We start from the raw sequence: 15,371 nt of genomic DNA, 5'->3' as shown, positions 1-15,371 counted from the left end.
TAGGGAAAAGTGAAATGAGTGAGGGGACACAAGGAAAGGGACTAGCAGGCCCCAGAGAGCTAGGAGAAAGAAAGGCTGGAGCTGCAGCACAGAAACAATTTGCCAAGGAACACCAGCCCCGCTCTCGTTCTGGAGACCATATAAAATGCTATAATGCCAATCTGCTCTACAACATGCTGGACAGGCAATGCCAAGAATGGGTTTCATTAATTGCCCAGACTCTCTATCAGTAATAATCACCCTTTTATTCCCCTAACTCCAGGACCGCTCCAGCTCTTATCAGAAGCCTTCAAACATGATCAGATTTCACTTCCCTCCCCCGTTAAGCCTACCCCATTTCCCCCTCCCCCCAAAACACATTTTGAGTCAGAACAAGAAAACAGACAATAGTAACCATGTAAAAATGAATCTACCTGGAGTGACTGTACATTCAATGAAAAGAGAAGGACAGGGTGAGAAGAGGATTAAACAGCCAGAAATGATCGGGTAAGGTGAGGAAGCAGATGCTGCCTGTGTTCAGGTAAGCATCGATGTATAAATATGGGAGAAGAGGGTAAGTACCCATTCCTATAGCCCAATCCTCAGTCTCCCATATTTTGGCAACCCAGCAAAGGAAAAACAATTGTTAGCAAAGCTGTAATCAGATCTTTGTGCAGGCTGATGACCTTCAAGGTGAGTTTGGTAAAACCAGAAAAAGTGAAGGGAGAATAAGAATCTATAGCCCATAGCAGATGAGAAGTGGCTCACACTTTCCCAAAACAGTAGTCCCTTCCCCTGTAAGAAATGCCAGTATCCCAAACTTGTAGCCACAAATGTTTCTCCGCAACAAGCTGTAGACAATTCAAACCCAAAGGGAAAGGATTTACTGCTCATCTTCGTCCAGTTCCATCAAATGCCACATGCAGGCTCCTGGAGGAACCAGCAGGACTAACACCAAAGCTTAACATGCCACCTGACCCCGCCCTTAGAGCCTGAGCTTCTACCACCCCATACTTAAGGCACTGCTAACAGCTTGCTACTTCTTCATTACATGGTGACTTGAGGCATGCACATCCTTCTAGTTTATAAAAGCGAGGTCTAGAAGGACTAAGGGAAAAGGATGGAGAGGGATGGACATGGTGGATGAGGTGAAAATGGGTCACAGGCATGCATGGGTGGCACTAACACATGGATGACACGCACACACACACACCCACCCCCTGCACTTACTGGACTAGGAATGGCATCAGGGTCTATTCTGTGCCTGGTTTTCTGCTGAGGAGGCAGCTCATTGAGTTGCTTTTTAGTGTTTTAATAATAAAGGCAGCAGGGGAATACAGGGAAGGAGACAAAAGAACAAGAAGCAGATGTTACTTCTCTCAACCCTGATGAGTTAGACACGAACAGCTGGAGCCCAGCTCACACTGCTGAAATCAGGATCTCTCTAGATCAGGAATTCCAAGTCTTTCTGTTCCAACACAGAGGCTTTAATGGCTTAGACTATGATGTAGAAAAATAAGGACAAAGACATACAAGAGGCAAGCAGGGGTTTAAAGAGAGGCTGAATGGGATAAATTCTAAGGAAGAAGAGGGATATTCCCTCCAAGCCTCATCTAAGGACTATTCTTATGCTGAAAGAAGCCTCCTTTCACATGCACCAGACTCCCCTTCTCACTGAAGGACGGGAAAGGAAGGAAGGGCTGCTTAGTCCTTTCAGGTCCCCCCTAGCCAACAAGGTCCCTCACCCTGGTAGTTCCCCAAAGAGAAGAGAACAGAATGGGATATGACAATGGCTAAGCATGGTGAGGTAACTGACAGCAAATGTTGCAGACAGCACTATAAAGTGGTCCCCAGCCTCTATTCTGAGTAAGAAAGGGAGACCTGAGGATTCTGATGGCTCTAAGGGTGAGATTCACCTTCTTTCTGGAGAAGCAGCTTCCCCAAACTGCCCTTGTAAACGTAGATCACTTTTTCCATCCACACAGGAGCCTAGCAAACAAAAGTACTAAAGGCTTTCTCCTAAAACTTTCCGGATCGGAGCAGGGAGAAAACAGTGAGGCTTTCCTTCTTGTAACATCTAACACCAGATAATTCCCACCAGCCCTACCTATTGAGAAGGCTGCTGTCCTACTAGATCTAAGAGGACAAGACAAGGACACAGCCACTACCCCATAAAAGGGGCAGAGGTTACCATGCTGTGTCCAAATATTGACAGAACGCAGCACTCAAGCCAGATCACTCTGGTCTTCCCTTCCTTTCCTGCCCAGCTATGGAGTAAAAGTGTCACAAAAGACTTCTGGGGCTTCAAGCTGCAGTTCAAAGAGTCAAATATTACATCTAGTTTCTACACTTAGAAGATGAATGAAGAAGAAAATAATCAGAAAATGCTGGCAACTATCTCATCTAGGTTGAGTCACTTATCTGGCAGCCACAAACTCCTTCCCCAGAACCACATCAGAATCTACTTACAGGGCTCGGGATGGCATCAGGATCCAGGCGCTTAGGAGGCAGTGACTGAGGAGGCCCAGGCTGACTGCCAAAAGCGGGTGCTCCTGGGTAGGGACTTCCATAATTGGGCTGAGGGCCCCGGGCTGGTCCAAAGGAACCTGAGAGACAAGGACACAGGTTGATGAAGTAAAAATCCCCTCTCTTCTTAAGGCCTCAGGTAAATGACTAGACTCCTATACATGGAGAATTATGAGGCAGAATAATGACCATTCAGAGAAAGACCACACTGTCTGAACTATAAGAATGTCTTATAACCCCTACATCCTAGTAATAATACCCTGAAGCTATCCCTCTAGTTTACCACTTAGCAAGCAAAACTAAAAGCAAACAAACAAACAAAAAACATCTGAATAGCAGAAACCTTTGGCTCCTAAACAGACCTTGGGAAAAACTCACCATTTTGTTGCAGCTGATAGCCTTGCTGCTGGGAGGAGTGCATAGGGGGTGGTGGTCCTAGGGGCCCAGCCATCTGGGTGCCAGGGTGCGGAGCTTGAGGAGGAGGAGGTGAGGACACATGGTTGGGCTGATTCACTGGGGGTCCCCCAAAACTCTGTCCAGGCAGGAGTGGACCAGTCATTGAAGGCATCCGAGGACCCCCTGAAGCTTGGGGTGTGAAGCTGGAGGCCTGCTGTGGGGCAGATCTCTGTGGAGGCTGAGCCCCAGAATGACCCTGGGCCTGGCTAAGGGGCGGAGCCTGGCCTTGAGGACAGGAGCCATACAGACCAGCGTTAGGGAAGCTTCCTGAGGCAGACGCCAGTGATGTGGGTGGGCCTGAGAAGTAGAAGAGGTAGAATCAGAACCCCCAGCATTCTGCCACCATGTTCAGTAAATCACATAAGCGGGGCAGTAATGCCTGTCCCAGCTGCTATAGCTCAGAGACACAAGAAAGAAAGGGGATTAACATACACCCCACAGCCTGATGCTTCTAAAAAAAGGGAGAACAGTAACATTCCTGTTGTCACAGCTACTCACCATAGCCCAACCCTGAAGGGGGAGGGGCTGGGGTCACAGAACCACTGATCTGCATTCCAGCCAGCTGAGCAGTCACCTGTGCACTTGTCGGGGGAGGGCCATAGGGCTGAAGCACAGCTGGCTGGCTGACCACAGGGGCCAATGGGGCTGACCCAAATGGCTGAGACCCAGGGAGCCTGCAAAGAGAAAGCAGGCAGTTAAGGACTAGTGGGCTGGGACACCCTTCACAGTTGGCAGGAACATCACATCATGTAGGAAGCTATATTGTTTTACAGCATCTTAATCTCATCCTGGGCTCTGTTATGGCTTCATATTTCTGTATATTTTCAGATAAATTACATTCCTGATGATTTACACTCTGATTATTCATAACAAATCTTGTTTTCCATTAGGTTCACTCCACAAACATATGCCAAGCACCCTCCAGTCAAGTATTATTTACTCTGCTCCTTAGATTATCACTTCCTCTGCCTTAATCCTTTGTAATCAGAAGCCCTGAAGGAGCTGAAAAGGAAAGCGGACAGAAGTATTAACACAACAGATATTTAATAAATGTGGGATCAGCCCAGCCGGCATGGCTCAGTGGTTGAGCATCACCCTATGAACAAGGAGGTCTCAATTTGATTTCTGGTCAGGGCACATGCCAAGGTTGTAGGCTCGATCCTCAGTGTGGAGTATGCAGGAGGCAGCCGATCGATGATTCTCTCTCATCACTGATGTTTCTATCTCTCCCTCTCCTTCTCCCTTCCTCTCTGAAATCAATAAAAATATTATTTTTAAAAAGAAAATAAATGTGGGATCAAACAAATGAAGTTTGATTGTTTAACTTTTAAACTAAAGTATTTATTAATTTATCCTGGGACGGGTGTTAGAAAGATATATAAGATCAGCGAAGCAGGTCAGCTGAGTTTGTAGTCTACCCTATGCTAATCATAAAGATGTTGCAAACTCCACCAGAAAAGGATTAGAGAAACAGGACATAAACCAGGTAGGCTTCTAGCTGGGTCTATTTAGCAAAGCCTCATTACTTGGATAGTCCCATGGTATCAGGTAGCGCATTAAAATATAAATACAGGCCCTGGCCAGTGTGGCTCAGTTGGTTGGAGCATTGTCCTGTGCATCAATTCTTGGTCAATGCACATCCCCAGGTTGTGGGTTTGATCCCCAGTCAGGGTGCCTATGGGAGACAACTGATCAATGTTTCTCTCTCTCTCCCTTCCTCTCTTTCTAAAATCAATTTTAAAATGTTTTAATATAAATAAAAAATTATTCCAATATCAGTGCATACCAACTAGCAACTTGCACTGGTGTTTTACGGTGTTATTACTACAGAAATCTACAACATAGATTATTATACACAACAAGCCCTTTCTGGGATTTCAAGAATGAACCAAATTCTTCACAACAGTTAATTATATTGAAATTCTGATTTATCCTTCTTGTTTATTTTCTCTCTACTAAATAACTGGTACTTTATTATATTTGGTCAGCTTCTATTAATCCTATAGCTTAACAGTTTTCATTCATTTATTCAAGTAGTATCATCTAAGTGTTAGGCTAGTGAACCTTACCTCCTTAAGCTCTTTTTGGGGGGCTTTGCAGTTTTGTCTTTTATAGCACCAAACATACTGTTAGCCCCATGGCAGATGCTCATAAATCCTTGTCAGAATAATTATGTTCTACAGTCCTCCTCCATTAATATGGATAATACTATCAACTACTCAATAGTATTCTGTCACATGGCCTAGTAATAATAAACCACCATCTGTATATGTATCTGAATATAGCTTTACAACTTATAAAGCCTTTTTAAGTGCTTTAATGTAATCCTCACAGTAAAATAATGAGGGAGACAGAGCAGATAAAAAAACTAAGACACTAAGAGTGTAAGTGGCAGACCAAGCTAAAACTAGAACCCAGATCTGATTCTTAGTCCAAAGTAACTTTACTTTTAAATTGTGAAAAATAATGCATAGAAAAAATACATAAAAGACAAATGTGCTGTTGAATAATTATGATTCAAACACCCATGTAACCAAAACTAAGTCAAGAAATGGAATATACTAGAACCCAAAGGCCCTCTGTATCTCTCCTCCACCAAAGCCCTCTTCCTTATCCCAGAGATAACTACTTTCCTAACTTCCTAATAATCATTCCCTTGTCTTTAACAGTTTTGTCAGTTTTTTAAACTTTTGTAAACAGAATCATATCATACATACTCTGGGTTTTGCTTCTTTTGTTCAACCACATGTTTATGAAATTCATCTATGCTGTATTCATCACTAAATGTTATTCCACTAAAAAAACATGCTGTGCAAGATTTACTTAAGCATTTTAATGTAGATGGATATTTGAGTTTGTCAAATTTTTAAAAAATATATTTTTTACTGATTTCAGAGAGGCAGGGAGAGGGAGAGAGATAAAAACATCAATGATGAGAGAGAATCATTAATCAGCTGCCTCCTGCACACCCCACCCAAAGATTGAGCCTGCAACCTGGGCATGTACCCTGACCAGGAATCGAACCATGACCTCCTGGTTCATAGGTGGTGCTCAACCATTGAGCCACGCCGGCTGGGCCTAATTTTTAGATCTTACAAAGCATGTTGCTATGAATAAACATTACAATTAATTTGTTTACCTGCATGAGTTTTTCTAAAGCATATAACTATGAGTGAAATTACTGGATTTAGGGTGTGCATATCTTCAATTTTAACAGATAAGTCCAAATTATTTTCCCAAAGTAGTTGTACTAATTTGCATCTGAACACCAGGGGGTAAGAGTTCCTGTTACCCCATATCCTCAGCAATATTTAGTATTGTCAGACTTTTTAATTTTGCCAATCTGATGGATACATAGGAGGATCCTGTTGTGGTTGTTTCTGTTTGTTTGTTTTTTAATCCTCACTCGAGGATATTTTTCCATTGATTTTTAGAGAGTAGAAGAGAGAGGGAAAGACAGAGAGAAATATCGATGTGAGAGAAACACATAGATTGGTTGCCTCCTGACCAGCGCCCAGGCCAGGGAGGAGCCTGCAACTGAAGTACGTGCCCTTGACCTGAATAGAACCCAGGACCCTTCGTTCTGCAGGCCAACACTCTATCCACTGAGCCAAACCAGCTACGGCCTGTTGTGCTTTTTTAATTTGTGTGCTGTTTTTTATTTTGGGTGTTTTTTTCTCCATTATTTATGGAGTTGAACAGTGTGGTGTGTTTATTTTATTTTCAATTAGAGTTGACATATAATATTATATTAGTTTCAGGGTATACAACACAGTGATTAGATATTTATATAATTTAGGAGTGGTCGTCCTGATTAAATCTAGTACCACACATAGTTATTACAATATTATTGGCCATAGTCCCTATGCTGTACATACTTTATTTTCTGTGACCTTTATTTCTTTTTAAATTAAATTTATTGGAGTGACATTGGTTACTATGATCATATAGGTTTCAGGTGTGGGTTTTTGTTACAAGATTTGTATATTACACTGTGTGCCCACCACCTAGTCAAATCTTCTCTCGTCACCATATATTAGGATCACCTCCACCCCGGACCCCCTTCCCTCTGGCAACCACCACACTGCTGTTGGGTTCACAAGTTCCAGTTTTATATCCCCTATGGTTCTTAGCTTTTTCTGACTATTTCACTTAGCATAATATTCTCAATGTCCATCCATGTTGTTGCTTATGGCTGAGTAGTATTCCACTGTGTGTATGTACCACTTCGTCTTTATCCAGTTCTCTATCCCAGGATACTTTGGTTGTTTCCCCCCTGTGATTATTTTTATAACTGGCAATTTGTACTTCTTTTTTTTTTATTTTATTGATTTTTTACAGAGAGGAAGGGAGAGGGATAGAGAGTTAGAAACATCAATGAGAGAGAAACATCGATCAGCTGCCTCCTGCACACTCCCTACTGGGGATGTGCCCGCAACCAAGGTACATGCCCTTGACCGGAATCAAACCTGGGACCCTGGAGTCCGCAGGCCGACACTCTACCACTGAGCCAAACTGGTCAGGGCGCAATTTGTACTTCTTAATCCCTTTTACCTTTTTCACCCATCCTCCCAACCCCCCATCTGGCGATCATCAATGAACAGTTTTTTAATATGCTCTTTGGCCATTAGAATCTCTTCTTTTGTAAAATACCTATTCTTTTTTTTTTGTCTGTTATTTTTCAACTGGATTGACTTTTTCTTATTAAGAAATAGTTCTTTACATAGTCTGGATACTATTTTATGTGTTAGTATCTTTTTTCCATTCTGGAACTTGCCTTTTGAATGTACTTTCCATTCAATGTCTCCCTCTTTCTCTGATCATTCCCATCAGCACAAAACCACACAAACATCTCAAAAAATAGCCAACTATGGTGAAAACAACCCAAATGTCCATCAGGGAATAAATCTATATACAAAATGTGGGTATTATATCCGCACAATAAAATATTACTTGGCCATAAAAAGAAAAGTACTGCCCTAACCGGTTTGGCTCAGTGGATAGAGCGTCGGCCTGCGGACTGAAAGGTCCCGGGTTCGATTCCCGTCAAGGGCATGTACTTTGGTTGTGGGCACATCCCCAGTGGGGAGTGTGCAGGAAGTAACCTCTTTTTAAAAAATAAATAGGATATTGATTGTATGACTGTGATGAGGGATGCTATTTGCTCACTAACACTAACTCCTGAGGAATAGAACATCCCATCATCAGCTGGGGTCATCACTGTATGGAATAAAGACTGTCTCTTACAGTTCAGATAGCTGGTCAACGGAAGGGAGAGAGGATGTCATGTTCAACCTCTAAGGGAGAATGCCCTTCCTCCTCTCTCTCCCTCCTGCTATCTGGAAGGTAGAAGTAATTGCTAGAGCTTGGAAGACATTTCGGACTATGGGATGGAAGCCATGAACTGAGGAAGTGAAACAACAAGATGGAAGGAGCCAAGGTCCTGGTCCTTGACTGTCATGGGATGACTATACCAGACCCGGTTTGCACTCATATAGACTGTGTTATTACAGGCATAAATGTCTATCTTGATTGTTATTTTGAACATTATTATAGCAGTTGAATAAATATCATAATGATAAAAAAAATTTTTTTTGAGAATGGGAAAAGCATATGCAATTTAAAAAAAATATTTTTAGTAATCACATTTGTGATAGTGTTAGTATTGTTGTACTGAGACTGTTGTGTATAATAAGGAATAAAATAAAAAAGAAATTGGGGTATATTCCAATATTCTAATTCCATCTTCCCATGGCCATAAGAACCAAGATTCCTGGTGTGGAAGAAAAGGGATATAGATATAATAAAGAGGTCAAGTAAAGGCTCCGTAGTCTTCAGTTTGAACTGGAAGTACAAATTTAAAATAATGAGCTATTTTACCTTTAATATGTGTAGATATGTATTTCTTAGCTAGGTCCACTGAAAAGGCCTAGAAAATGATCAATCAGGTAGCAATGAACATTTTTAGTACCCCAGATTACAATAAAACATATCATTTCTGCCCTGGCTGGTTTGGCTCGGTAGATAGAGCATCAGCCTGCAGGCTAAAGGGTCCCGGGTTCGATTCCCAGTCAAGGGCACATGCCCAATATGGGCTCCATCCCCAATAGGGGATATGCGGGAGGCGGCCGATCAATGATTCTCTCTCATCATTGATGTTTCAATCTCTCTCCCTCTCCCTTCCTCTTTGAAATCAATAAAAGTATATATTTCTGCCCTGGCCGGGGTGTCTCAGTGGTAGAGCATCAGCCCAAGCACCGAAGGGTCACACGATCAGTTTCAGTCAAAGGCACATACCTGGGTTGCAGGTTCATTCCCTGCCCCTATCGGGGTGCGTGTGGGAGGCAACAAATCAATGTGTCTCTCTCACATAGATGTTTCTCTCCCCCACAACCCACCACCCTTCCATTCTCTTTAAAAATCAATGGAGCCCTAGCCAGTTTGGCTCAGGGGATAGAGAATTGGCCTGTGGACCGAAGGGTCCTAGGTTTGATTCTGGTCAAGGCCACAGGCCTGGGTTGCAGGCTCAATCCCTAGTGGGGGGCATGCAGGAGACAGCCAATCAGTGATTCTCTCTCATCATTGATGTTTCTATATCTCACTCACTCTTCCTTTCTGAAATCAATAAAAATATTTAAAAAATAAAAATCAATGGAAAAAAATATCCTTGGATGAGAATTAACAAAAACAATAATTTATATTATAACAGAAATTTTATATACTCTAAATAAAGGATTTCTTGGGAAAATGGCTAATTCCTGATCTGGAGCATAAAATGTATACGATAAGCTTGGAACATCTTATCATATTGCAAGATTATTAGGATCATGTCAAAATCGGTCGAAGGTGGGACATTTTCCACTTCAATAATGGTAATAATTACAGTGAATTGAAGCCCATCAAATATGTCTAAATCTATAAATTCATAATGATATTAGAAAGAAGAATTGGTCACCTTCAGTAGATAACAAAGGACCAATTCATTTCCTTGTAAATTGGTAAATAAAGGTAAAGAATCAAGCATTTATCCTACATGAATTACACAGCTAGTAACCAAATAACAGATGATAAGAACTGTCTATAATGGTAGTCAAACAAATAAATGAAAAAGAAACAAAAGAATTAGAGCATCGCCATTCCAACAAATTAATATACAGATGCATTAAGCACCAACAATTGCAAACATCACAAAACGAGAAAAAAACAAGGTATTATGTAGCTCCTTTATAGTCTTGCCCCACACTACCCAAAGGGATCAAACTTGGATCCAGTCTCTGTATTCACCTTCCAATTTGCAGGAAATACAGAGGAAAGAGGAACACAGTAAACTGTAACATGAATATACAACCAGGAGAATCCAGACTTTGGGAAACTCTTCAGATCAACTGGCTTGGGTTCTTCAATAATAAACAGTAAGAGAGATAGAGAGGGAACCTATACACTTAAAAGACACATTAAGTTGTTGTTTTTGTTTGTTTGTTTGTACTTCATTTTTGTTAATCCTCACCTGAGGATGGATGTGTGTGTGTGTGTGTGTGTGTGTGTGTGTGTGTGTATGTGTGTGTGTTGGTGTGTATATATATATATTAGAGAGAGTGGAAGGGAGGGAGTAAAGGAGGGAGGGAGGGAGGAAGAGATGGAGAGTGAGAGTGAGAGAGAGGAACATCAATGTGAGAGGGACATATCAACTGGTTGCCTTCCAAAGGAATCAAACCCACAACTCTTCGGTGCCCAGGCTACGCTCTAACCACTTAGAGACACTGGCCAGGGCTTATTTTTGTTTTGTTTTTTTAAATATATTTTATTGATTTTTTACAGAGAGAAAGGGAGAGAGATAGAGAGATAGAAACATTGATGGGAGAGAAACATCGATCAGCTGCCTCCTGCACATCTCCCACTGGGGATGTGCCCGCAACCCAGGCACATGCCCCTGACCAGAATCGAACCCGGGACCCTTCAGTCCGCAGGCCGACGCTCTATCCACTGAGCCAAACCGGTTTCGGCTTATTTTTGTTTTTAATAGACAAAACTAAACTGTGGTATCTAAAGAATGTACCTTTAAGTGTAAACTATTTTTAAAAACACAAAAATATGGTTACCATAAAAGTTAGGATAATTGTTACTTATCGGGGGAGGGAGAGCTATGATTTAATTGGGCACATGAAATGGGCTTTTGGGGTATGTGGCAGAGTTCTATTTCTTGATCTGGGTTGTAGTTACAAGGGGGTTCACTTTTTAATTTATTAAGCCATATATTTGTCTTGAATGTTTGTTGTATGGGTTTTATATTACAATGAAAATATCCATTGCATGCCCTAACTGGTTTGGCTCAGTGGATAGAGCATCGGCCTGCAGACTGAAGGGTCCCAGGTTTGATTCCGGGCAAGGGCATGTATCTTGGTTGCAGGCACATCCCCAGTATGGGGTGTGCAGGAGGCAGATGATCGACTGTTCAAACTCTATCCCTCTCCCTTCCTCTCTGTAAAAAATCAATAAAATATATTTTTGAAAAAAGAAAATATCCATTGCATAAATAAACAAATGGGAACATTACTCCCAGCTTAAAACTCTCCAATGGCTTCTCACAGCAACCAGAATCACATTTAAACTTCTGCATGTCTTACAAAGCAGGGTATAATACGGTTCCTGCCTATGTTCCTACTTTATCTCCTCCCCTCTCCACTGAGACCTTCACTGCTAGCCACGCTGGCCTTCTTGCTCTTCCCACATTCTCCCAGACCTTGGGAGTGCTCCCCTCATCATTTCACTAAGGTTTCAAATATCACTCCAGGGACGCTTTTCCTTTACCAATGTATTTAAAAGAGCGTCCTACCTCCTCACCAGTCATTCTCTATATCCTCACTCTGTTTTATTTCTTATTTATATTTGTCTACTTGTTATCCTGTGTATTCCACTAAATTGTAAGCTCCATGAGGGCAGAGACTTGTTCTGTTCTGTTTACTGCTTTATCTCCAACTTCTAGAATAATGTCTGACACATAATGGTATAAAATACTTTTTGAGTGGATGAATGAATGAATTCCCTATACTGCTTCCAGAGTATTCCAACACACAGGGTTGGGAGAGCTTCTCAGGATCTTTCTCCAGGCTTGCATTCAATGTGAAAAATGTACATTCTGGACACCCAATAAAAATGTCAGAAGGTGACTCTTCCATTACTACACACTCTACCCACAGTTAAACAGATCATGCACCACCAAAGTTTTCATCACTCATGTGATTTCCTTTTTAAAAAAGATATATTTTATTGATTTTCACAGAGAGGAAGGGAGAGGGATAGAGAGTTAGAAACATCGATGAGAGAGAAACATCGATCAGCTGCCTCCTGCACACCCCCACTGTGGAGGTACATGCCCTTGACCAGAATTGAACCTGGGACCCTTCAGTCCACTGGCCGACGCTCTAACCTCTGAGCAAAACCGGTTAGGGCTGATTTCCTTTTTTTAAATGATTATAATGACAACATATTGGCCTTAATGAATAATGAAAGCTTTCAAAGAATTACATATATGGCTTTGAGTATCATTTCTTTTATAACTGGTCACACCTGAACTTAGCCAATAAGTCCTACTAAGTACCTGATCTAAAGGAAAGAGGGAAGTCAGAGGAGACAAATAATCCTGAGGTCCCTTATTCCTGTTCCTCCCTTAGGGTAGGCTTAGTAGGATCTAAATAATTATTGAAGATATATGCCTAGTCAGGAAAAAAACTCAGGTTCAAAGAAAGAGAAAGAATGTGTAAAAGAATAGGTCAATAATCCACAGAGTGTACAGCAGCAGCACCTGTAACCTGGAAAAAGAAAAACAATACAAAAAGGTGGCAGAAAGAGAAAAGGCTATCTAAAAGAAAGGCAAAGAAAGGGATTATACAAAAAATAAAACAAAAACAAACCTCAAACCTCATAAACACAGACAACAGTATGGTGATTACCAGAGGGACAGGGGAGTGGTGATAAGCAGAAGAGAGTATAAGGGGGATAAATGGTGATGGAAGGAGACTTCACCTGGGGTAAAACACACAATACAATATACAGATGATGCATTACAGAATTGTACACCTAAAATCTATATAATTTTATTAACCAATGTCACCCCAATAAATTCAATTTAAAAATAAAAAAATATTATGTTAAATTCACAGAGGTAAGAAGGTGAAAAAGTAAATAAACAAACATAGAAATAAATAAATAAAAGGAAACGGGCCCTCAGACATTCCTAAGCCTTCCAGTTTCATCATCAGACCAATTTAGGTTGACCTGAGTACATACCTCTGCATTTGAACAGTGGAGCTAGGCCCATTCTGTACATCTCCTTGGCCAAACTGGCCATATGCTCCCTGGCCACAAGGGACCTGTGCTGTTGAGGCTGGAGGCACCCCTGAAGAAGGTGGGGCTCTTGACACACCTGAGGGTAAAGGACAGAAACTAAGTGATTGGGAAATAATTTCTCCTCTATCCTGAGCAAGGAATGCAAAGCAAGGATCAATAAGCACAGACCTTCACTGGCCCAATACCACCGCTTTGTAATTAAAAGGACACCATCAACATGCACATCTAACTACAGCAGATTCTGAACACTGGTGCCCAATCAGAGAGCCTCCACTCTCCTAGACCCATACATTACAAGTGAAGCTGTAGCCAGAGCTACAGGAATGTAGGGCCTTCCTATGATCACCATACACTTACTCTCACGCAATCAATCCAGGACAGCCTAAAGTTCTCACCCTAGGATAAAGGTTAATTATTTTAAGGAAAAAGATCACACTTCAGAAAATAGAGACTTGGAACATATATGAGAAAGGTGGCACAGAAAATGACCAAGTAATACACTGAGCTAAGTTGTAAGGAAAGGCACCTCTTGGGGAAACTATTCTACCAACCTCCTTTCATATATTCTACTTATCCCAACCATATTCTCTTCCTCCTCTTCTAAGTGTTCACTCTCCCAATAGCACATGGCTCAGAAAAGTGTTCCCATAGGTTGGAGCCTTTTTTTCCACTCAATAGTTCAGTCAGGACAGCTGGCTTGCCCTCCCATTAGTGGTGCCACCTATGTCTTCACAAAAGCTGGACTCCATCCTTTCATAGCTCCTTCTACTAGCCCCAACCATCCTTCCTGCATACTGTCCCCAACCATCCTTCCCACCTGAAACGCAGGGAGAAAGCAATTAGTTACCTGGCACATCATTTTGAAAATGATGCTGACCCCTGTTCAAACATTTGTTTTTCTTTTGCTCTGCCCTCAGCAGAGATTAGACACTACAGAACCTGCCTACAGGAACATGATTAATCTGAACCTGCTCACTAGCCATCACAGAACCAGATAAGTTCTCCTCTCAATAATAAAGCTTCCTCTTGAGGCAATGCCAAACTCCATCTTGATAAGCCAGGACTTGACAGACTGAGGTGGACTCTGTCCAGCCAAAGTTCCAACCCAGAGTAAACCTCTTCCAGAAACCTGAGACCTAATCTCATCATTTCATAATTTTTTTTTTCAAAGTTATAATTTAAATGATAATACTTCTTTTCCCACATCTCACCTATGCCTCCTTCATGGGATTTACTTTCTTAAAAAGCATAAAGCGCCGAAACCGGTTTGGCTCAGTGGATAGAGCGTCGGCCTGCAGACTGAAAGGTCCCAGGTTCGATTCCGGTCAAGGGCATGTACCTGGGTTGCGGGCACATCCCCAGTGGGGGATGTGCAGGAGGCGGCTGATCGCTGTCTCTCTCTCATCGATGTTTCTAACTCTCTATCTCTCTCCCTTCCTCTCTGTAAAAAATCAATAAAATATATTTAAAAAAAAAAAAAGCATAAAGCATTGACATACCCTAAGTCCTCAACTAGTCTAACCAAAGATATGCTGCTCAATGAGTCCTTAAGAATAATCTGTAGAGCTACTCTTCTTAAAAAAAAAAAAAAAAAAGTAAAAGCCGAGCACTGATTTTAAGGTAGCATCAGATAACGTCTTCTCTTATTGTCCTGATATTACTGAGCCTCTAAAAATCAGAGGAAACTCAAGCAAAGGAAAGGGACTATCGGTAGAAAGATATGACAGACACCAAAACTCGGGCAAACACCACACTTTTCATCCACAAACTAGCTCCCCATGTCCCAAAGTCATTAATTGATAGGACAGTCCGTCCAATGAGAGGCATTATCAATGCACATGAGGAATGCCAGGCCAGAGTGGCTCGGTTGGTTGAGCACCAGCTTGTGCATCAAAAGGTTGCCAGTTCAATTCCCGGTAGGGGCACATAACCTGGGTTGTGGGCTCTATCCCCGGTTGAAGCCAGTACAGAAGGCAACCAATCTCAATCTCTCTCTCTCTCTCTCTCTCCCTCTCCCTTCCTCCTTCCCTTCCTGTCCCTTGCTCTCTCTCCTCTCTCTCTAA

At 41.8% G+C, this 15,371-nt stretch overlaps 1 protein-coding gene across 1 annotated transcript in view; it reads right to left on the bottom strand.

Moving 5' to 3' along the window:
* The window catches only part of SEC24C (SEC24 homolog C, COPII coat complex component), a 26,227-nt gene that overhangs the window by 8,340 nt on the left and 2,516 nt on the right, over nt 1–15,371 (bottom strand). Inside the window, 4 exon segments of the mRNA XM_015562112.1 lie at nt 2,449–2,585; nt 2,884–3,258; nt 3,460–3,635; nt 13,249–13,384. Of these exon segments, the coding sequence (XP_015417598.1) occupies nt 2,449–2,585; nt 2,884–3,258; nt 3,460–3,635; nt 13,249–13,384 (824 nt within the window).

This window comes from Myotis davidii, unplaced genomic scaffold (assembly GCF_000327345.1).
Source record: "Myotis davidii unplaced genomic scaffold, ASM32734v1 scaffold134, whole genome shotgun sequence".
NCBI classification, from domain to species: domain Eukaryota; kingdom Metazoa; phylum Chordata; class Mammalia; order Chiroptera; family Vespertilionidae; genus Myotis; species Myotis davidii.
This window is presented reverse-complemented; position numbering and strand designations above follow the sequence as displayed.